At 39.3% G+C, this 22,985-nt stretch overlaps 2 protein-coding genes across 2 annotated transcripts in view; one reads left to right on the top strand and one right to left on the bottom strand.

Annotated features, from left to right (window-relative positions):
* LOC309495537 (uncharacterized protein) overlaps nucleotides 1–22,985 on the top strand; it is a gene marked incomplete at its 5' end in the record, with an annotated part of 180,691 nt that overhangs the window by 10,149 nt on the left and 147,557 nt on the right. The window lies entirely within an intron of this gene.
* Nucleotides 10,068–12,712, bottom strand: LOC309493763 (uncharacterized protein). The gene is made up of 2 exons (XM_082162999.1): nucleotides 10,744–12,712; nucleotides 10,068–10,126 (listed from the first exon to the last, which is right to left on the bottom strand). The coding sequence occupies exons 1-2, from the start codon at nucleotides 11,804–11,806 to the stop codon at nucleotides 10,083–10,085; spliced, it is 1,107 nt and encodes a 368-aa protein (XP_082019125.1). The 5' UTR covers nucleotides 11,807–12,712; the 3' UTR covers nucleotides 10,068–10,082.

Genomic DNA, 22,985 nt, shown 5'->3' with positions numbered 1-22,985 from the left:
AGAGAAAAGAAGACATTAAATCTGTGACGATCTCAGCAGAGGACGATTAAATAACTCCACAAACAGCATTACCAGCTTCACTTATTATGACCGCCGCTAGCGTAGCTAGCGAAAGGGGTCATATATGGAGTTTTTTTGGTTTTTTTTTCGTCATCTACTGAATTTTTCGTCAACGATACCAGGGACACCGAAACACCGGGGAACATGAAATTTGGTGGGCATGTAGCCCCACTAGACTTTTACAGAAAAATTTCGTTTGGTCCCCGGGGGCCACTCCCCCCCCGCGCTGGGCCCCCCCAAACCCCAAAAATGCAGTTTTTCCTAAATAACTACCTGAACCGTGGCACCGAGGATGAAGACATTTTTATGGTATGTTGGTCTTAAGGGCCCACATCAACCTAGCCCATAATCACTCATTTGTGATTTGCACCCCTCCCATAAAAAATGAAAATGCAATATTATTCTGCTTTAATCGCCCCTATCTTCAGTTGAGATGTTCAGAACTGCACCATATTTCATGTGTATGATTAACTTGACATCCTCTGGGGGTATGCTAAGTTTCGTAGAATTTCATCCATGGGGGGGTATAAAATAAATTCATTTATGTGCACATTTAGTGACTGTACACTCATCTGCCTGTAGATGGTGGTGTTGAGCGAAGGGTTGCTGGTTTAGGATGATACTGTCACACACACACATGCAGGAATACAAACAAACGCAAGCATGCACACACACTGACATCCACACGCACAGACACACACCCATACACACACATACAAATCCACATGCACAGACACACACACACAAACACACACATGTGCACACACATGTACGCACGCATACATACACGCACACACACAAACACAGACACACACATACACAAACACACACACAGACATGCACATACTACTACTTTTTTTAGGTATATACATAAACACGCAATACAGCCAAATTGCTCCACGTCATTTATTTTTGTGGAAAGCCAGTGCAGGCCTGAGCGGCGGCCATATTTTGTACCGCCATGCGGTACATCTAGTTACTAAACAGACTGACTTTATTTCTGTCATACGTTTACAGAAGTTCTTATTGAGAATTAACAAAGGTTTAGATGTTGATGATTTATTGAAAATGGTTGGTCACCATTATCGTGATGAGTGTTTCCTTCAGTTGGGCAGTTTGACTCTTATCTTATTTTCTTGTGTGTTTGTGGTTTTTGTAACAGCTTTTACCAAAACACGTAATTTGTTACAAAGAATGCCAGAAGCAAAGATGTTCAGGTGATCTAGTTTTCAACAACAAAAAGTAGAGTTATGCACTTATATCATCACTGTCCAAAAGTGCTCATTTGCTGTTAATAGATTATATTCACTAACTATACTCTCTTGCCACAGATTGGACATTTAGAATTTTTTAAATACATAATGGGGGAATTTTTTTTTTTTCTAAGACACAGACATCAAGAATCAGCATATGAATCTCAAAAATGGTGACATGTTTCATGCCGCAATGCATCCTGGGAGCCATGAGTTTTATACTATTGTGGCTCCCAGCATGCATTGCAGCATGAAGCATGTCACCATTGTTGAGATCCATATGCTGATTCTTGATGTTTTGTCAAAAAAAAAAAAAAATCCTATAATGTATTTAAAAAATCTAAATTCTGAATGTCCAATCTGTGGCTAGAGAGTATTGTTAGTGAATATAATCTATTAACATCAAATATTAAAATAAAGCAATAGTTATAAAGATTAATCAGTATTTTGGCAAATGATGTGGGTATGTTCGAATGTACTTTTACAACAATTGTTTAGAACACGTAAAACTGCGCAGCGTTATCACAACAATGAATTCGACATACAGTAACATCTATGATAACCAATGTAGTATTAAACCTTACTTTTCATGCGGTTAATTCATTTTAATTAAATAAAAGTGTGATGAGGTTCAAGAACCAGGAAGGAAGAAGACAGGGGTCGCGCGTGACTGGGACTCATTCTTTATTAAAATAAAGCAAAACAAACAAAAGTCGTGCACAACGCGCATTCACCGTGGCAACCGCGACGGCACAAAACAGTTAAAAAATGAGAGCTCGGATCCACCGGTTCTCTTTCTCTGCGTCCAATTTTCTCTTCAGTCTCTCTCTCTCGTTCCAGCGCGCGGCTTATAAGCGGTCTCTCCACGCCGATCACTGCAATAAGACACAGGTGTTCGTAATTTGCACTTGACCTACTTGTGGACGCTCGTCTCTTCTCTCTCCCATTACAGACCGCGCTGAACCACGTCCCCCTCGCCACAAAAAGGATGTCATTAAACGCAACATTTATAAAAATAGAACTTAACCTCATCCATGAACATGCTTTTTCGATTCCCGTCTGACTGATTTACATCCACGGTGGAGTTGAAAACAACAGTTCCCATCATTCCACGCTCCTTCACATCGTCATCAAGCTACGCCGTTGTTGTTGGGAATGTAGCGCCCTCTAGCGGCAAAAAATTCTTGCATATTGTACCTTTAATTCTCAATAAGAACTTCTGTAGACGTCTGACAGAAATAAAGTCAGTCTGGTTAGTAATACGTGAAGCTGGTAATGCTGTTTATGGAGTTGTTTAATCCTCCTCTGCTGATAACTTGTTGACAGCAGGACTGATGTTCATCATTAATGCCCAATCATCACTTAATTAATCACTTAAGTATCTCATTAACTTTAACCCTGATTCAGAGTTTTTTTAAACTCTCTGTAGAGAGGGACCAAATGTACTCTGAGCAGAGTTAATTTAAAGGGATAGTTCACTTTGAAATTAATTTTTGGTATGTTTTAGCTTACCTCAAGGGCATCCAAGATGTAGGTGTCTTTTTTTCCGCAGTAGTTTCAATTTTGATATTTTTAGGTCAAACCGTTCTTGTCTGTCAGTCATATAATGCAGGTCTATGGTCACTGTCTCAATGAGCATGCACAGAGTCCAAATTAAAACAATTCCCTGTCGTCCAAATTAAACAATTCCCCATCGTAAGTACACATTGATGGCCTAAGACACGAAACACTAGATGTCGCCTTGTCTACGGCAGTTAATTGGAACGAATGTCTTTAAGGCGACATCTAGTGTATATATCTATGCACCAGTCTGCGTACACGTCAGATCAGATCACTTCGACATGGCTGTGTATAAGAGGTAAAAACGATATAAATACTGTTCGTTTTCTCACACAAACCGCTCGTTTCGTGTCTTAGGCCATCAATGTGTACTTACGATGGGGAATTGTTTAATTTGGACGATGGGGAATTGTTTTAATTTGGACTCTGTGCATGCTCTTTGAGACAGTGACCATAGACCTGCATTATATGACTGACAGACAAGAACAGTTTGACCTAAAAATATCAAAATTGAAACTACTGCAGAAAAAAGACACCTACATCTTGGATGCCCTTGAGGTAAGCTAAAACATACCAAAAATTAATTTCAAAGTGAACTATCCCTTTAAATTAACTCTGCTCAGAGTACATTTGGTCCCTCTCTACAGAGAGTTAAAAAAAACTCTGAATCAGGGTTAAAGTTAATGAGATACTTAAGTGATTAATGACTCGATGAGCTGTCAAAGTGCGCGCTCTCACTTTCATTTCTGCCGTGGTCAGTAACGTTAGGACTGTCGCTCTTAAAACCGTAAGCTGGATCACAAACAGCACAGATCCATCCTCGAGTAACAACGAGAGTAAATGAAGACTGCTATGTTCATTCTTACATCCAACAACAACAACACACCTCAATTGCTTAGGAGACATTCTTGTCTACAGCTGCTCAAGCGTCGAACAATGGCGGACTGTGTCCAGCTCACTCGGGGCGGGTCTATGCTCAAACTGCAGTGTCCATCAACAGTCGTGGGAGGGGCCTGTGCAATTCTACGTCACATTGCATAAAATCTTAGAACAGCTCATTCTGAGACAGTGCTTATGATTTATTGAGATTGTAAAAAAAACACTGGGTAGATTTTTATCATTCTTGGGTGGTTTTGCTCACACACTGCCAACACACATTTATGTTCAAACACCATATAAAAGTGAATTTTGCATAATAGGTGCCCTTTAAACCAGGTTTCAGTTGGTCAATGGCCTCAAAATAACAATGTGCCTGAATACACCTGGTTTTCAGACCAGCGCATGGGTGAACAGGTGGGCACAAATGCATTTGCTATTTAAACAACATGGCACAGGACGTGTAAATGATACTTGTGTTAGGCTGAAACTAGCAAAAGACACTTGCGTCACGCCTGGCGGGTGTATGATAGGGCCCTATAGCTTCGATTATACTCCAGTTTGGACGCGTACTGCACGGATACGGACTACTTGTATTTATACTACTGAAAGTGTATGCTAAGGTCCGCTCGGTGGACGTGTTCCACACATGCGCAGTAGATCGGCACATATACTTCCACACACGCAATTTCCCTCCACGAATTATTGCACATCTGGCTGTCTTTATATTGTTTTAACAATTCTTCTTACAGCCTTTCTTCAAATTCGACATCCATGTTGTTTTTCCAGCGCATGCGCAGTTGATGCTTTTGTAGAACAGCGACGCAAAAAATGGGAGGCATGTGGATGTCCACAAAGAGCCTACGTGTACACCCTCCGATGACGATTTTCTTTGTCACACAGACCCTCGCGCATGCGGAAAGTATAACATTTTTAGATTACGACACTCATACAAACCTCAACAATGTTGACAATCAAGAAAAAAATTCTAAATTAAATAATAAAAGAATACAGCTACATAATCGATCCATGCTGCAATGCATGCTGGGAGCCATGAATTAACCTAAATGAACTAGCCTAAATGTGCCCTGTTAGTGGAGCCCCTCAAGTTCGAACCGCTCGCTCAAAGCGGGACTCAAACCCAGGCCCGTCCACTTGGGAGGCAGGCCTTCTAACAAGGAGGCTAAAGACCACAGTCTCTAGCGGCAGTCGCTACAGCGCCTTTTGAGATTAGGGGAGTGAGGTTTATACAAGGGGTGAGAGGAGACATTTTGCTCACAAGACGAGACGAGATTTTTGCACAGAATTTTTAAGAAATTTAAGATAAGACATTTATCAGACGCTTAGACTCTGTTGTGCAACGACACACACCTAGTTTATACACACATCTCTCACTGGCCTACGTCTGCTACATTAGCTGTGTATAAACTTTTCAGAAGTTTGTGTTTCTATCAGGATTTCTGTGTGGTTCAGATGGCTTGTTCATATCCAGTGAGTTGAAGAGCTGGTCTGACAGCAGGCAGTTCTGCAGCGATCGAGGAGCTGATCTGGTCATTATCAACACTGAAGAGAAACAGGTGAGTTTGTGTGAGTGGGATATGTGTGCCCTTTCCGCGGTTCAGGGAAAATCCCTTCCCACGACTCCACCTACAAGCTCAAATAAAGAAAATCACACACACACAAATAGTTCTACATGCACACCCACGTAACATGTCTAAAAGGCATTTGTGCAGTTTTGTTTAAAAAAGTCAAATGCCAGACCATCTGATCTGAACCATGGTAAAGTTGACAGTGAAATGTGAGAGTTTTTTTTAACAGCAACCCACTAATAATCTGGGATGAGATTTGTGAATCACTCCACTTAACCCTCTGGAGTCTGAGCGTTTTTTTGGGCCCTGGGGGTGTTCTGACATGCTCTGACATTTGTGCTTTTTTCAGTTGCTTATAAACATATTAATGGCAAAGGTGTAAATTCACTCTATATAGCACAAACAGGACTACAATAATATGTGAGCCACATGTATGTACATGTTTTCATTTTTGAGAGAATAATGTTTATGCGTGGTTATCGAAAAAACTAAAAATTAAAGTTTTTGAAATAAGGCCACAAAACACATACTAAATATGTGGCAATAAGACTTTTGACTATTGGATGTCGTCGCCTATAGTTTTTTCTTCAAAATTATGTGAAAATAGTCTTGCTTTATCGTTCACATAAAACCATACATTGATTTAAATTGATGTAAAACAGGTTTTGCTTGGAAAGCCAATATGCGAGGGGGCGTGAACGAGGAGTGGTTTACACCTTAGAATACACCCACTCTGCATAATTAGCCATTCATTCAGGTGTGACACTGACTGAGCCACAATGCAAGGACAAAAGATATATTTAGAAGAAGACTTATATTGACCATTTAAGATTTTGCTTACATCTATCTTGTAAATATGTTTTGCTATTTTATTAAAACGGTTACAATTAGGCTACAACAATAATTACAATTTCAACAATATTTCAAGTGTACTCTTTCTTTGTAAAGAAAATGATTATAGGCCTACATTTTATCTATGTATTCATTAGTTTGAATATACCCAACATTGGAACAGCTAACATCTTAGTTGATGACTTTATTTTTGACAAAAATAGTATTTTATATATAGAAATTGCTAAACAAAAGCTTATTTGATGTGGCAGTATATTCTACAGTAAAAACTGTACCCAAATCTAGTCAACAAAATGTTGTCTTTCATATTTCGTCTGACTGTAACGTTGTTTTCATGAAATATTAGGGCATATTGTTAATTTGCAGTTTAATACGTTGCTTATACAAATAGCCTACATTTTATTTCAACATTCAGTCGATGTTTACTTATCTCAGTATAGCAATGCAGTTTGCTAAAACATCATCATTCATTCACACACGAGATTTAAATTTAAACTGTCTTTGCCAGCTGTGGTAAACAGCGCGCATCTCTGCCGTTTATTCATTCATAAACAGAAACCCACGTGAAGAAATTCACGTGAGAAGGAAAAAACTTACTCAGCTCGCTCCTCGATATACCCGCACTTCTGAGGGACATTTTCCATTAGTATTATTCCTCACAGCGCTGCAAGACGGTGTAAACAAGTAATGATCTAAATAAACTTGTGTGTTTTCTCGAGCTGATGGGGGCGTTCACAGGATTGCCTCAGCCATTTGCGTTTGAATAGCGCGCGCTCTCCGTGGGCGGAGTCACATTACATCTGAATTAGCTGTAATTAGGTCGACTGGAATCGCTCTCTTTTAATACAGATTTCACAAGATGAGAATATTTGTTTTTTATATAAATTACTTCATTTAAAAGAAGAGAATTCAAGCTTCATGCCTGTGTGTCTGTATGTCTGTTTGACTGAGTATTCGCTGAGTTATTGTTAATTTTCGGACGCGTTTCAGAATGGACTTCACTGGCAGAGAGAAGGCAGAACTCGCTTCGTGTTTATTTTTCTTTATTTGGCAAAAAGCACAACACTTTGTTTTTATTGTGAGTATACACAAAAATAATACACATTTAACAGAATCGATTGATGTATGAAACTCCTATGGAAAATCAAAGTCAACAGAGTATTTATGAGTTTATTTTACACTAATAAAAAAAAAGCGAGCTGGTATCGCCGGCGATACCGTAGACCTCAGGGGGTTAATGACCTAACCGTGCCCCGGTCCGCACTAAACTGCCAGTGTGAAAGCGCCCTTAATTTAACACTGGGGATTTTGCTGTGCAGAGCAAAGCTTTAGTTCTTGGAGCTCACCGTTTGCTTGTTAAAAAGACTGACGGAACCAGAGTTTCCGCTAGAAGTGGACCGTGACCGGCAGAGGTTTCGTTTTCCGGACATTTAGATGATATGCCGGCCAAATATCGCTTCTTAATTAGTCAAGTTGAGGAAAACTGGAGGCAGGCTATGTAACTTAAAAAATGACATAATCAGGCCGTATAGAATGCAACATGTTTATTAGCCTAACTTTCAAATAGACGGAAAAAAACATGAACGTCCGATTGGCGTCAATCAACGCCAATTGTTTTTAATATGGTTTCACATTCATAGTTTAACAAACCAATCCCCCTTCCCCACATAAAATATCTGAAGCCTATTGTTTTTACTCAAGCGAACTTCCCAGTGTCTCTCCACAACTTGCAATGCGCATAAGCCGCGTAACCTTGTTCTCCGCAAGGTGACTTCGCTGCTTCGTCTTGATCCGATTCTGCAGCGAGAACCCCCTCTCTGCAGGAACACTCGAGACCCATTTTCTACTATGATTTTGTACGTTTCTTCATTCGGATCTATTTGCGATCCATTCCATTCTAAACAAACAACGCAGTTTATATGCTTCGTCCTTGTTTCATTATTCATTAAGATAATAATTAATAAATGCACGCATAATTATCAGTGAACTTGATAAATGTTGCAGATATGTTTTGCTATGCATGCACAAACAAATGCCTTTCAACTTATGTGTGCAAAATTCAGAATAAAATGAATGTGCAGCAATTTGTACAAATAGAGAGTCTAGGTCTACTATACGTGTTGTAGCCATTAAATAAGCTCATTTAGTTTAATATTTGTTATAATATTATAATGTTATTTTTTCATCTATGTTGATTTTATGAAAAGTGAACCGCACGAGTAAGATAGGATGCGCAATATATCGAGAGACATGGCTTGGGTCAGACATGATTTTGACCACTTAATTAAGTTTTGTTTTGTAGAAATCCTTTTTTGAAGTGAATTTCATTTTGTATAAATTGTATCTTAATTTAAAAAAAAAAATTTATCAACCAATTGCCTGGATTTAATAAATAAGAAGCAATATATAATATAGCAGACGATAGGCCTAATCATGGAGCACTTGCATTGCTCGTGAACTGGAGCGCATCTCATCCTAATTTAACGAAACTCAGCGTACATTTACATTTACATTTAGTCATTTAGCAGACGCCTTTCTCCAAAGCGACTTACAAATTAGGACAAAATTCAGCGAGTCATCATAAAGAGGCAAAAGCAACAACAACGCAAGAAGTGCTCAAAATACGAAGTTCAGGTATTATTCAGAGTAGCATAAGCCTGATAAGTGATGTTTCAAAGGGAAAGGAAAACACTTTTTTTTTTTTTTTTTCTATCAGGTTAAGTGCTCACGGAAGAGATTGGTTTTCAGCTGTCTTTTGAATGTTGTCAGGGATTCTGCATTCCGGATGAGGGTGGGGAGAGCGTTCCACCAGCATGGAACTGTGAATGAGAATGTTCTGGAAAGTGATTTTGTGGCTTTCTGTGATGGAACCACGAGACGTCGCTCGTTGACCGATCGTAGGTGTCTGGTAGGGATGTAGACTCGTAGGAGTGAGTGAAAGTAGGAGGGAGCTGAGCCTGTGATAGTTCTGTAAGCAAGCGTCAGTGCCTTGAACTTGATGCGAGCAGCGAGAGGTAGCCAGTGCAGAGAGATGAACAGAGGAGTGACGTGGGCCCTCTTGGGCTCGTTGAAGACAAGACGAGCTGCAGCATTCTGGATCATCTGTAGGGGTTTGGTTGCACATGCTGGAAGTCCAGCCAGAAGAGCATTGCAGTAGTCAAGCCTAGAGATGACCAGGGCCTGGACGATGAGTTGTGTTGCATGCTCAGTTAGGAAAGGCCTGATTTTCCTGATGTTGTGCAGTGCAAACCTGCATGATCGAGCTGTCTTTGAAATGTGATCTGTGAAGGTCAGCTGGTCATCAAACGTTACTCCAAGATTTCTGACCGATCTTGATGGGGTGATTAATGATGACTCTAGCTGGATGGTGAAGTCGTGCTGTAGAGATGGATTGGCAGGGAGGACGAGAAGCTCAGTCTTTGCCAGGTTGAGCTGCAGGTGATGTTCCTTCATCCATGTGGAGATGTCCGCCAGACAGCTTGAGACCCGTGCAGCTACTGTGGGATCATCTGGTTGAAAGGAGAGGAAGAGCTGCATGTCATCAGCATAGCAGTGGAAGGAAAAACCGTGTGCCTGTATGATGTGTCCCAGTGATGTGGTGTAGATGGAGAAGAGGAGGGGACCAAAAACTGAACCCTGGGGAACACCTGTGGTCAGCTGATGTGCTCTGGATACCTCACCTCTCCATGCGACCTTGAAGGACCTACCTGTGAGATAGGACTCAAACCAGTGGAGTGAAGTTCCTGTGATGCCCAGTGATGAGAGGGTGGACATAAGGATCTGATGATTCACCGTGTCGAAGGCAGCAGACAGATCCAGGAGAATGAGGACTGAAGATTTGGAAGCAGCTTTTGCGATCCGTAGGGCTTCTGTGACTGACAGTAATGCAGTCTCAGTTGAATGTCCTTTCTTGAAGCCAGATTGGTTGACATCCAGCTGGTTGTTTAGAGACAAGAAGGATGTTAGTTGGTTGAAGACAGCTCTTTCAAGTGTCTTCGCAATGAATGGTAGGAGAGAGATAGGTCTGTAATTCTCTACAAATGATGTGTTTAGCGTTGGTTTTTTGAGCAGTGGAGTAACCCGAGCCTGCTTGAATGCTGTAGGGAAGGTGCCAGTATGGAGGGATGAGTTGATGATGTGTGTGAGTGATGGTAGAAGTGTGGGAGAGATGGCTTGTAGAAGGTGTGAGGGGATGGGGTCAAGCGGGCAGGTGGTAGGGTGACTGGACAGGAGGAGTGTAGATACTTCTTCCTCGGTTAGCGAAGAAAAGGAGGACAGAGGGGTATTGGCTGTGGAAGGGGTCGGTCTGGGTTCCTGTGTGTGTGGAGCTGAGAATTGACTGCTGATAGCTGTTGTTTTGTTGGTGAAGAAGTGCGCAAAATCGTCAGCAGTTAAGGAGGAGGCGGGTGGTGGTGGAGGTGGACAGAGGAGAGAGTTGAATGTCTTGAAGAGTAATCGTGTGTTGGAGGAGCTGTTGATCTTGTTGTGGAAGTATGAAGATTTTGCAGCATGAACATCAACAGAACAGGGGGAGAGGAGAGATTGATACATACTCAGGTCAGATGCGTCTTTTGATTTGTGCCATTTCCTCTCCGCTGCCCTGAGTTCGGTCCGGTGTTCCCGAAGAACCTCAGATAACCAGGGGTTAGAGGGAGTAGCGCGTGCTGGCCTGGAGGAGAGAGGGCAGATAATGTCTAGAGAAGAGATTAGAGTGGAGCATAAGGTGTCCGTTGCGGTATTCACATCCAGAGATGAGAATTGTGAGGGTGGGGGAAGAGAGGATGACACGGCAGAGGAAAGATGGGAGGGGGAAAGTGAGCGCAGGTTTCGTCTGAAAGTGACTGGTGGTGGGGGTGGTGGTGCAGGGGTAGAGAGTTGTAGACTGAAAGTAATGAGGAAATGATCTGAAACGTGGAGAGGTGTCACCAGGATGTTTTCTGTGGTGCAGTTGCGTGTGTAAACCAGGTCCAGTTGGTTGCCTGATTTGTGAGTACCTGTGGTGATGAGTCGTTTGAGATCGAAAGAGGCTAGGAGTGAGGTGAAGTCTGTTGCATGTGGCTTTTCGAGATGAATGTTGAAGTCACCGAAGACTAGAAGTGGGGTGCCGTCCTCAGGGAAAGTGGACAGCAGCACATCCAGCTCATCTACAAAGTTACCCAGCTGACCTGGGGGGCGATAGATGACTACAATATGGATTTTAATGGGAGTTGTAAGTGTAATAGCATGATATTCAAATGAGTTGTTGTTGCATAGAGAAGAGAGCGTGGAGTATTTGCAATTGTTAGAAACGAGAAGCCCTGTACCCCCACCTCTCCCAGACTGGCGAGGGGAGTGGGAGAAGGAGAAATTGCTAGAGAGAGCAGCAGGGGTTGCTGAGTCTTCTGGACGAATCCAGGTCTCAGTCAGCCCCAAGATACTAAGAGTAGAATGAGATGCAAAGGCTGGAATGAAGTCAGCTTTATTGACTGCTGACTGACAATTCCATAGACCCACGGAAAGAGAGAGAGGAGTGTGTGAGGATGTGAGGATGGGACGCAGATTGGCAGTATTGCGCTGTCTATTGCGCGTGATGAAAGGACGTTGCCGAGAGATAACAGGAATGTATTGAAAGCACATGTTGATTAAGGTGAACAATAGGATAAGTAGAGGGAAAAAGAAGGGAAGAGGAGATACTTAAGTGCCTTTCTGGTGTCCTTGCTCGGTGGAGTCGCGCAGGTAGAGTCGCTGGTCTTTACCCGAGTCGGTCTTCACACGAGGAGGCTGAACACGAGGAGGCTGAACACGAGAGCTGAACGCTTCCGCTGACGCTTCCGCTGACGCTTCCGCGACAGCGCGCAAATTACACAGATATACGGATAATGCTTTCACCGCTTGAGTGAGTACAGCTGTTTCGGTCGGGCAATTAAGTGTAAATAACGCGAAAATGTGCCAATTCCAAACTGCTAGGAGCAAAGGCTTAAGTGCAAATGTAACAATAATTTTAAATTTCACTCGCGGCTGTTGTTAATTGTGCCAACGCGTCTAGCTAAAATACAGAATTCTGTGAAGTTAAAAATACAAAGTAACAAGAGGATCGAAGATAGGCTTACCTTGACTAAAATACAACACTGAAATAACAGGGGAACAGAGTATTCTGGCAAAAACACTTGCGCGTTCTTGCTGTGCCTCTAGTATGCTTGTCGTTGGTCCTGCTGGAATGATCTGAAATGCCTCTATTTATATCTATTCTTACAGATGCTGTTTCGGTCGGGCAATTAAGTGTAAATAACGCGAAAATGTGCCAATTCCAAACTGCTAGGAGCAAAGGCTTAAGTGCAAATGTAACAATAATTTTAAATTTCACTCGCGGCTGTTGTTAATTGTGCCAACGCGTCTAGCTAAAATACAGAATTCTGTGAAGTTAAAAATACAAAGTAACAAGAGGATCGAAGATAGGCTTACCTTGACTAAAATACAACACTGAAATAACAGGGGAACAGAGTATTCTGGCAAAAACACTTGCGCGTTCTTGCTGTGCCTCTAGTATGCGTAGGCCTCACAGACATGAAATATATCTTAAGAAAGCTTGAAATGTATTTTTAACAATTTAAAACGAAAAGAAATAGGCTACTCTCTTATTATGTAATCCATGATGTGCATTTCTCTCTATAGGCGCGTTCACTACGGAGATGGCGATCGTCAACTTCATCTTTACAGCTGTTGTTGCTGTTAATAAACTAAAAATAAATGGCCTATAATTTTAAATTAAATTAAATTGTAATTGTATTAAAAAACCTGTTTAAGTTTATTTTTTAATTTTTTTTACCTATGCTAATTACGCATTAAATTCAGGTAGGCTACTGAGTCGCTGTCCTCAGTGCCCAGAAAAGCGCTGAAACGGAGATGAAGGGGTACCCGTTTTTTATAATTTTTTTAATTTTTTGGCTTATTTTAACTGGCCCATCCAGTTTTCTGGAGGCCCACCTACAATCAAAATCCTGGCGCCGCTAGTGCTTCGCAGCGGTCTGTTATCAAGAAATAACAGACCTCATTCCACATTGGAATTCAACCAAGCCATGTAATAATGTTTAATAACTTTCAAACGGTAGAGCCTGTTCCTTTATAACATAGCCAAAGGTCGGTGTATTTTTGCTTTATACATTTTAGGCTTATTCTCAAATTCAGATTGTGTTAGGGGGGCGGGATTATTAGGCAATTTTAATCGGACAATTTGATCGGAGAGATTTAATTTTGTTGGACATTTCATTTTTTTTTCAGCCAAAATCCGGCAATAACCGGACAACGGAAACCCTGGACGGAACGTTTCATTTTTGTACTGATTTTAGACGCGTTAATGCTGTGACGAAACCAGATAGTTATCCATTGCCTCGAATGGAAGATTGCGTGGATCATGTTGGAAATGCTGTGTTTGTTACTAAAATCAGTCTGCTTAAGGCAAGCCATTACAGGTGAATAGGGTACAATTTTTAACTAGCAGATATCATCATGAAACTTTCCCAGTTGATTACCTACATTAAGATGAGAAAAAAATGTATTACAAGTTTTCTGTAATTTAATGTTTAAATATGCAAATTAGGCCATATCTAATTAAATATGCGCTAATATATTTTAAAAAACGAAATCTGAGTATTGGATAAAGTCAAGTCAAGTCAAGTCAAGTTTATTTGTATAGCGCTTTTCACAATACAGATTGTATCAAAGCAGCTTCACAGTATTAAATTAAAATAATACAACAAAGTTTGTTTCAAGAGGAATTTATTGATTGATAAAATTAAATTAAATATCCCCAAAATATCCCCAACTGAGCAAGCCAAAGGCAACAGTGGCAAGGAACCGAAAAACTTCATCAAGTGACCTAATGGTGTCCTAAAACTCCATCAGGTGACCTAATGGAGAAAAAAAACCTTGGGAGAACCCAGGCTCAGTCGGGGGCCAGTTCTCCTCTGGCATTTATGAGCTAGAGGCCGGATTGTAGTTTGAACTGTAGGATTATATGAATGCCTGGCTGAAGAGATGCGACTTTAATCTAGTTTTAAACTGGGAGAGCGAGTCTGAGCAACGAACAGTATCAGGAAGACTATTCCAGAGTTTTGGAGCCAAATGTGAGAATGCTCTCCCTCCTTTGGTGGTTCTGGATATCCTAGGTATGACCAAAAGCCTTGAATTTAGTGATCTTAAAGAGCGCGATGGATTATAGGGTGATAGAAGGTCCGTTAAATAGACTGGAGCTAAGCCGTTTAGGGCTTTATAGGTCAGTAGCAATACCTTGTAATTAATACGGAACTTTATAGGTAACCAATGCAGTGATGATAAAATCGGTGTTATATGATCATATTTTCTTGATCTAGTAAGAACTCTAGCGGCGGCATTTTGGACTAACTGTAGCTTGTTTATTGAGGATGCAGGACAACCAGCTAGTAAAGCATTACAGTAATCCAGTCTCGAGGTCATGAATGCATGAACTAACTTTTCTGCATCAGAAACTGATAGCATATCACGTAGCTTAGCAATGTTTCTAAGGTGGAAAAATGCTGTTTTTGTAACATATGAAATATGATTTTCAAAAGACAGGTTGCAATCGAGTATAACTCCCAGGTCTTTTACTGTAGAGGATAAAGTAACAGGACATCCTATGATGTTAAAGTTGTATTGTGCGAGGTTTTGTGGGCGGTTTTTTGAACCGATAAGTATTACCTCTGTCTTGTCTGGATTTAATAAAAGAAAATTACGGGTCATCCAATCTTTTATATCTTTAACACACTCTGTCAATTTGGAAAATTTAGCGTTTTCATCCGGCCGTGATGAAATATATATTTGAGTGTCATCAGCATAACAATGGAAACTAATTCCATGTTTCCTTATAATATTTCCAAGTGGCATCATATATATTGAAAATAACAGAGGGCCTAATACAGATCCCTGCGGCACTCCATAGTTTACTGGAGTTATGATCGATTTTTCTCCATTTAAATAGACAAAATGGTAGCGGTCAGATAGGTATGATTTGAACCAGCTTAGTGCTTGTCCTTGAACACCAGTATAATTTTGTAGTCGATCTAAGAGTAATGTATGATCTATAGTATCGAACGCAGCACTAAGATCAAGTAAAACTAGTATTGAGATACAGCCTTGGTCAGAAGCTAAAAGTAAATCATTTGTGATTTTAACGAGCGCAGTTTCAGTGCTATGATGCGGTCTGAATCCAGACTGAAACTTTTCATAGATCTCATTTTGTTGCAAGAAAGAGCCCAGTTGAGCGGACACCACTTTTTCTAATATTTTAGACATAAATGGAAGATTTGAAATGGGTCTATAATTTGCTAGATTATTATGATCTAATTGTGGTTTCTTAATGAGAGGTTTTATAACTGCCAGTTTAAATGTTCTTGGAACATGACCTAAAGATAAAGACGAGTTAATAATATTGAGGAGAGGATCTTCCACTACAGGTAACACTTCTTTCAGTAGTTTAGTTGGTATAGGATCTAATAAACATGTTGTTGTTTTAGATGAAGTGATAAGTTTATTTAACTCTTTTTGTTCTATAGTTGTAAAGCACTGTAATTGTTCTTTCGGGGTGATAATTGAAGCTGAATTATAAGGCGCGATTGAAGATTGAACGTTTACAATTGTGGTTCTGATGCTTTCTATTTTCTCAGTGAAGAAGTTCATGAAATCATTACTACTGAACTGTAACGGGATATTTTGTTCGGGTGACGTCTGTTTATTTGTTAGTCTAGCCACGGTGTTAAATAAAAACCTTGGATTGTTTTGGTTGTTTTCTATTAGTTTGCGGAGGTGCTCAGCCCTGGCCGCTTTTAGGGCCTTTTTATAACGTGACATACTGTCTTTCCACGCGATTCTAAAGACCTCTAAATTAGTTTGTTTCCATTTACGCTCTAAAATACGGGTTTCTCTCTTTAAAACATGCGTAGTATTGTTATACCATGGTGCTTTATTTTTCTCTCTGACCTTTTTTAATTTAATAGGTGCAACCACATCCAATGTTCTAGAGAGAATGGTGCTCATAGTGCTAGTTAGTTCTTCTAGTTCATCTGTTTGTTTGGGTTCAGGCAGCAGCTGAGATAGATTAGATAAGCAATTTGAGAAATTATCTATGGTGGATGGGAGGATTGTTCTGCCTGGTTGATAACGCGACGCCGCATGACATATTACAGCAGTACGTAATATGCAAGTTACCATGTAGTGATCAGTGACTTCATCACTTTGTGGAATGATATCTATATCGGTTGGATCGGTTCCATGTGATATAATTAAATCGAGTGTATGATTAAGACGATGAGTTGGTCCGGTGACGTTTTGCTTGACCCCAAATGAATTTAATAAATCTGTAAACGCAGCTCCTAACGCATCATTTGGATTATCTACGTGTATGTTAAAATCTCCAACAATTAATGCTTTATCGACATTGACTAATAGGTCTGAGAGAAAATCTGCAAACTCTATTAGGAAATCAGCGTAAGGCCCTGGCGGTCTATATACGGTAGCCAAGGCTAGAGATAATAGGGATGTTTTTCTAACATCTAAGAGCGTAACATTTAGTACAAGTACTTCAAATGAAATAAACTTATAACCCGTTTTCTGGGTAACATTTAGAATATCTTTATAAATGGTTGCAACACCTCCGCCACGACCAATCAGACGGGGCTCATGCTTATAACAGTATCCAGGAGGAGTAGACTCATTAATACCGAAATAATCATTTGGTTTAAGCCAGGTTTCAGTAAGGCAAAGTATATCGAAGCTATTATCTGTGACTATTTCATTTACAATAACTGCCTTAGGTGTGAGTGATCTAATGTTTAGAAGACCTAGCTTTAGAAATAGTTTTTGTTTACTAATAGCAACATTTTCTGTTTTAATAACAATTAGATTTTTCCTAGATCCTGCATTAGATTTATTATTTGATCTCACTAAACGAGGAATAGACACGGTTTCTATGCAATGTTCTACACTAGTATTTATATCAGTTGAATTGGTGCAGCAGAGACTATGATTTGGACTTTTGGTTACTAGTCAAAGGGTATTTAACATTTTGGAGATGTTATCTGACAGAAGATCCGCTCCGAATCTGCTTGGGTGTAAGCCATCAGCACGGAAAAGCCTAGGACGCGCCCAAAACAGATTCCAATTATTTACAAAGAGCAGTTTCTGCTCATTGCACCATGACATTAACCATTCATTTAGCGCAAATAATCTGCTGAACTTTTCATGCCCTAGTCGGTACGTGGGAAGCGGTCCTGACACAATGATCGTTGTTTCAGGCGATGTGCTGCGTACCGTATCGATTAGATTCCTGAAGTCTTTCTTCAGAATCTCCGTCTGGCGCAGCCTGATGTCGTTCACTCCCGCGTGCAGGACCACAGTTCCGACGCGCTCGTCACCGTTCAGGATCTCGGGAACGCGAGCAGCGATTTCAGAAACACGAGCACCAGGAAAGCAGTGACTGTGCACCTTACTTTTACCTAACGTAGCGTGTACGTGCCGAACGATGGAATCGCCGATGATCACAGCATCGTGTTCTGTTTCGCGTAGAGGGGAGAAGCGGTTTTGTGTGGATAACTCGAAAACCGGGAGGGTCGGAGAAAGTCTTGGTCTAAACCTGACTCGCGTCTTCCGCTGCGGAACCACCCAGGCTTCGTGGTGGCGTGTTGGAGCCGGAGTGAACGAGACCATGGCTGATTGCGACCGATGCTGAGGAACGCACGGAGTAGACGCGGTCGGAGTCAGCGGGTTAGTAACGTTAAACACTGATTTGTGTGCGTCGGCGCGTGATGTTTCAAGAGCCAAACACCGGTCTCTCAGCTCGGCCTGTCTCAATAAAAGGTTGTGGATCTGTTTCTCAACAGCTTCCAGCTCAGACTGCAGTGCGTGCAGCTCAAATGTGTCCTCACCTGCACCAAAAGGTAGACTACTTACATCTGATATATTCGCCATTTTAACAGATGGACAGTGAGTTAGCAACGAAGCTACCAGTGATGCTATCAATATTAATACTAATTTATATTATAAGTTTGTTTGTAAGTGAGTGTGGAGTGTGGAGAAGACACGTTCAGCCGTGATCCACGGACGTAACCTTTAAGAGTATGCAGCGTTGGATCACTAAAGCCAGGTTAAAAATATTTTTTCATTGTGTTCACTCATTAGATGGGAAAAAAATTAGAGGGATTTATGGATATCTACTTTTGTTATCCTGTAAATCAGAATATACTGTCTATATAGGTACAAGACTGGAAAGTTTGGTGTATATAGGTGCTACTGAAGTGGAGATTTCGGACTTGGAGTATGAGAGAAAGGTCATTTTGAGAAAACAGGCTTTAAAGATTTATCATCAGCCAATGAGATTGCGCATTCAGCCCTTTTACTTTCACGATTGGTTGCTGATAAAAAGGAAATGACCATATTTGGATCCGACAGCATTGTACAGTGAAGAGAGAGCTATCCAGCCGTGCGTGTGATGACAGAGAGCAGACAGAGATCGCGGATCGGCGGGATGATTTACAATGACAACTTTTGTTGAATTTATGAGAAATCTACTGACGCAAACAGACAAAGTGTAGTAAAATAAAGACCTAAATGTGTATTTCGGACTTTTCTTCACCACAGTCTGAAAGAAGACATGTTATTGAAGACAAATATCCAAAAATCTCAAAATTGACCAGTAAAAAAAACCCGATGTTTTTGCCTGCCGTGTCTCGCCTTAAAGGTTACTGGCAGGTGCCTTTGTCAGATCGCGCTAAAGAGATCAGTGCGTTCGTAACACCAGATCATTTCCTACATTATACAGTAATGGGTTTCGGTTTACAAAACGCCCCGGCAACCTTTCAGAGATTGGTTAATCGTGTCATCGAAGGCATGCATAATGTTGAAGCGTATTTGGATGGCTTGGTTATTTACCACGCGTCTTGGTCAGGACATTTGGAGCGACTCGATGCGCTGTTCAGTCGTTTGTCTCGTGCTAACCTTACGGTTAATTTGGCGAAGTGCAAATTCGGTCGAGCTACGGTCACCTATTTGGGAAAGATTGTTGGTGGCGGTCAAGTTCGACCTGTTGAGTCTAAGGTGGAGGTTATCACTCATTTTCCCGTGCCTAATTCACGCCGCGAGCTTCGTCGATTTTTGGGTATGGTAGGGGTACTACAGAAATTTTTGTAAAAAATTCTGTTGTTGCTTCTCCCTTAACCGACCCTCTCAGTCCAAAGGTTCCATTTAAATGCTCTGAGGCCTGTCAGTCGAGTTTTGAGAAAATCAAAGCGCTTCTAGTTAATTCTCCTGTTTTGTCTGCTCCTGATTTTTCTACTTTGTTTTTTCTTGATGTTGATGCAAGTGACACTGCGGTGGGAGCTGCACTCCTTCAACTATAGCCTCACTGTCAGGTGGTTGGTTTTGACAATGGCTATCATGAGGCCATTATAACATTTGAACCCTCAAGCCGTATTCACATTACAGCCCTTAAATCTGTATTTGTGGACAAATGTGGACACAGAGGTCTCAGGTGTGATCCAACATTTTTATTTTTATCACTATCTTCGATAAAATAAAAACTATCAATTTATGGTGTTTTTTATTTTATTTTTGGGGTATTTTTGAATTTATTTACCTTTAAAAGTACCATATTTTCTATTTAAATTATGCTTATTTTTATGTTATATTTAATATTTCTTTAACTTCAGTAAAAAATAATCATTTCATTAAATTCATATAGCTAAAACTTAAAAATGTGGTGACTTTGGTGACATCTGGTGTCTTATGTTGGTATAAAATTAACAAACAAAAAAAGCAATAATATCAATAGTCACTAGATGTCTATAGTACTCAATGGCTGCAAATAGGCTGAACTCTATAAAACACTGTTAATATGAATTTAACCACACAAGTTTTTGACTTTATCACAAGTTAAAATTGTAATAAAAAAATAAAAAAATAAAATAAAAAGTATATATATATATATATCTGTGTTCGGTGAGACTATACAAAGATGCCAAAATATGCTTTGACAAATATGACCATGCTATAAGGAAAAGACAAAGTAGTTGATCATTTATCATTTATTTCAAACAAAAAACATCAAATTTCAATAACTCAAAAAACGAATTGGTACCAAACAGGAAAGAATAAACAACAATAACTCCAAAAAGTAAGTGTTAAGTAAGAATAAACAGGTAAGACAAACAATAATCATAGTTATAATGTTAACATGCACTTGTGCGCATGTTTGTTTATGTGTGCACGTGCACAGGTGATTGATTGGAACATAAAAAAATAAAATAAAACATTCAGTCATTGGCTCATTCAATTTTTTTGTTTTTGTATGTGTGAGTGAAACATTTTGTTTAATTAAATTTAGTTTACATTTTTTTAATCAATCTAAATGTTGAATCTAAATGTTAAATCTAAATCTAAATGTTGAATCTAAATGTTTATCATTTATCAAATCTAAATTTGCATATTAGTGCATATCGAAACATTTAGATTCAACATTTATATTTATATTTAACATTTAGATTTAGATTTAACATTTAGATTTAACATTTAGATTTAACATTTAGATTTAGATTTAGCATTCAGATTTAGATTTAACATTTAGATTTAACATTTAGATTTAGATTTAATATTTAGATTTAATGTTTAGATTTAGATTTAACATTTAGATTTAGATTTAACATTTAGATTTAGCATTTAGATTTAACATTTAACAGTAACATTTAATATTTAGATTTAACTATTTAAAATATCTCTAAGTTGACAAATATTGTTGTAAATGTGCTAAAAAGTGACCATCAAAAATTCATAACAGTTTTTTAAACATTGTTTTGAAGCTAAATGTGACAAAATGTTGCTGTTATTTTCAGCGTGAGCCGCTTTACAAACGGCGCCCCATAAAAATGCACATCATTTGCATGTATAGTGTGTTTTAACAGGAACTGGAATAGGTTATGTCAGAAAATAAAATGAAGACTCAATAATATTTATAGAAAATGTACCTATTTAAACTTGTTTTTATTAATCAGTTTGGGTAAAAGTATATGGTGTTTTATAAAAAAAAATATATATAGAAAATAAATATTTGTGTGTGCTATAAAGTGGTTCGAAAAAATGAAATCAGAATCGGCTAAAATCTGTATCGGCAGGTCAAACTCAATGATAAATCGGAATCGGCCTAGAAAAAGTGTAATCGGTGCATCTCTATAATCTTTCTGATTGGCTGGTATCAAACACCATCACATAAGCTGATGTTCACCTAGATGTTTTATTTATTTATTTCTACATTTGCCAATGGGTTCAATAACACATCCTGTAAAAGGGGGGCCTTGGCCAGAAGCTAGTGGTATTTGGGGGGCCTTGTCAGGGAAAAGTTTGGGAACCCCTGTGTTAGGTAATGAGAGGAATCACACTTACTGCTGTTTTTATTCACACACAGAAGCACATATCTTCATTCATCAAGGAGAGTGTGTGGATTGGTTTGTCTGACTCTGAGACTGAGGGGACCATGAAATGGGTGGATAATTCACCACTGAAACAAGGGTAAGTCATACAACACACAGAAAATCACATATTTATTTGTTTTAGTCTTTTTTATTGTTATTTTAAAATTAAGACCATACCTCCAGATTGATTGAACATTTGTGGTTCTGAATAATGGAAAATCTGACACATTTTATTCAGGTTTTGGTCCAAAGGTGAGCCGAATAGCCATGGTGGAAATGAGGACTGTATTGTTCTGGATCCTAAATTCACCAGCCTGAACAACTGGCATGATTACCCATGCTCAGATAGGAAACAATGTGTTTGTGAGAAATAGGTTTCATCCATTCCTGTCATGCTTTTACTTCTATTATCTTATGGAATACATTTTATTTTAATCACATAATTAATTATTACACTGTTAAATCTAAAAAAAAGCATGCAAAATGATTGTCTTAAAAACTGAGTAAAGTGAAAGAGGAATAGTATTTTGTACTGATAAATGCTTAGTTAGTATAGTTCACTTACACAAGAGTTCTAGTATCTAAAAAAGAACTGAGAGTACTTGATCATTTACTTTAGATTTACTCTTGACTTAGTATAGCTTGTTGTGTTTTCATGCTGAATGTTGAAGTATGTGTGTGAGTCAAGCATGGTCAATTGGTATTTGTGGATTTCTCATCAGCTTTTAACTGTATTTCCCCAAGTACGTTAGCAGAAACCCTGGCAAAATAATTTTCATTAGACTGTAGGTTGCTTACATGAGTGATTGATGTCCTTAGCTTTAGGATCTCACATGTTAAGTTAGGAGGGTCTCTTTCAGATAAAATCACCTCAAGGATGTCTTATCTCCATTATTATTTATTTTATATACTAATTCCTGTTCTAGTTCTTTGAAAAATAGATTTATTTTGAATTATGCAGATGATACTGCTTTAGTGAGCCTTCTATGTGATGGGGAGGAAGAGCATGGGCCTGTTTTGGACTTCTTTTTAAACTGGTGTGAGAAATCAAATCTCCTCTTAAATGCCTCCAAAACTACGGGTATGGTTATTGATTTTAGAGTGAGAGTGCAGGATGGGTTATATCCTGCATTAAAGGGGAACAAATTCAATTAGTAACAAATTATAAATACTTTGACATAGTTTTGGATCATAAACTCAATGGGATGTGTGGACTGATTATGTAAGTAAGAAGACACAACAGAGGTTGTATTTCTTAAATTACTATCTTTTACTGTCCATAGCAGAGTACTTGTGATGTTTTATGGGGCCTTTATTGAAAGCGTTATGACATTCTGTTTGAGTTG

The sequence above is a fragment of the Leuciscus leuciscus genome (genome assembly GCF_965113295.1).
Source record: "Leuciscus leuciscus genome assembly, chromosome: 3".
NCBI classification, from domain to species: domain Eukaryota; kingdom Metazoa; phylum Chordata; class Actinopteri; order Cypriniformes; family Leuciscidae; genus Leuciscus; species Leuciscus leuciscus.
This window is presented reverse-complemented; position numbering and strand designations above follow the sequence as displayed.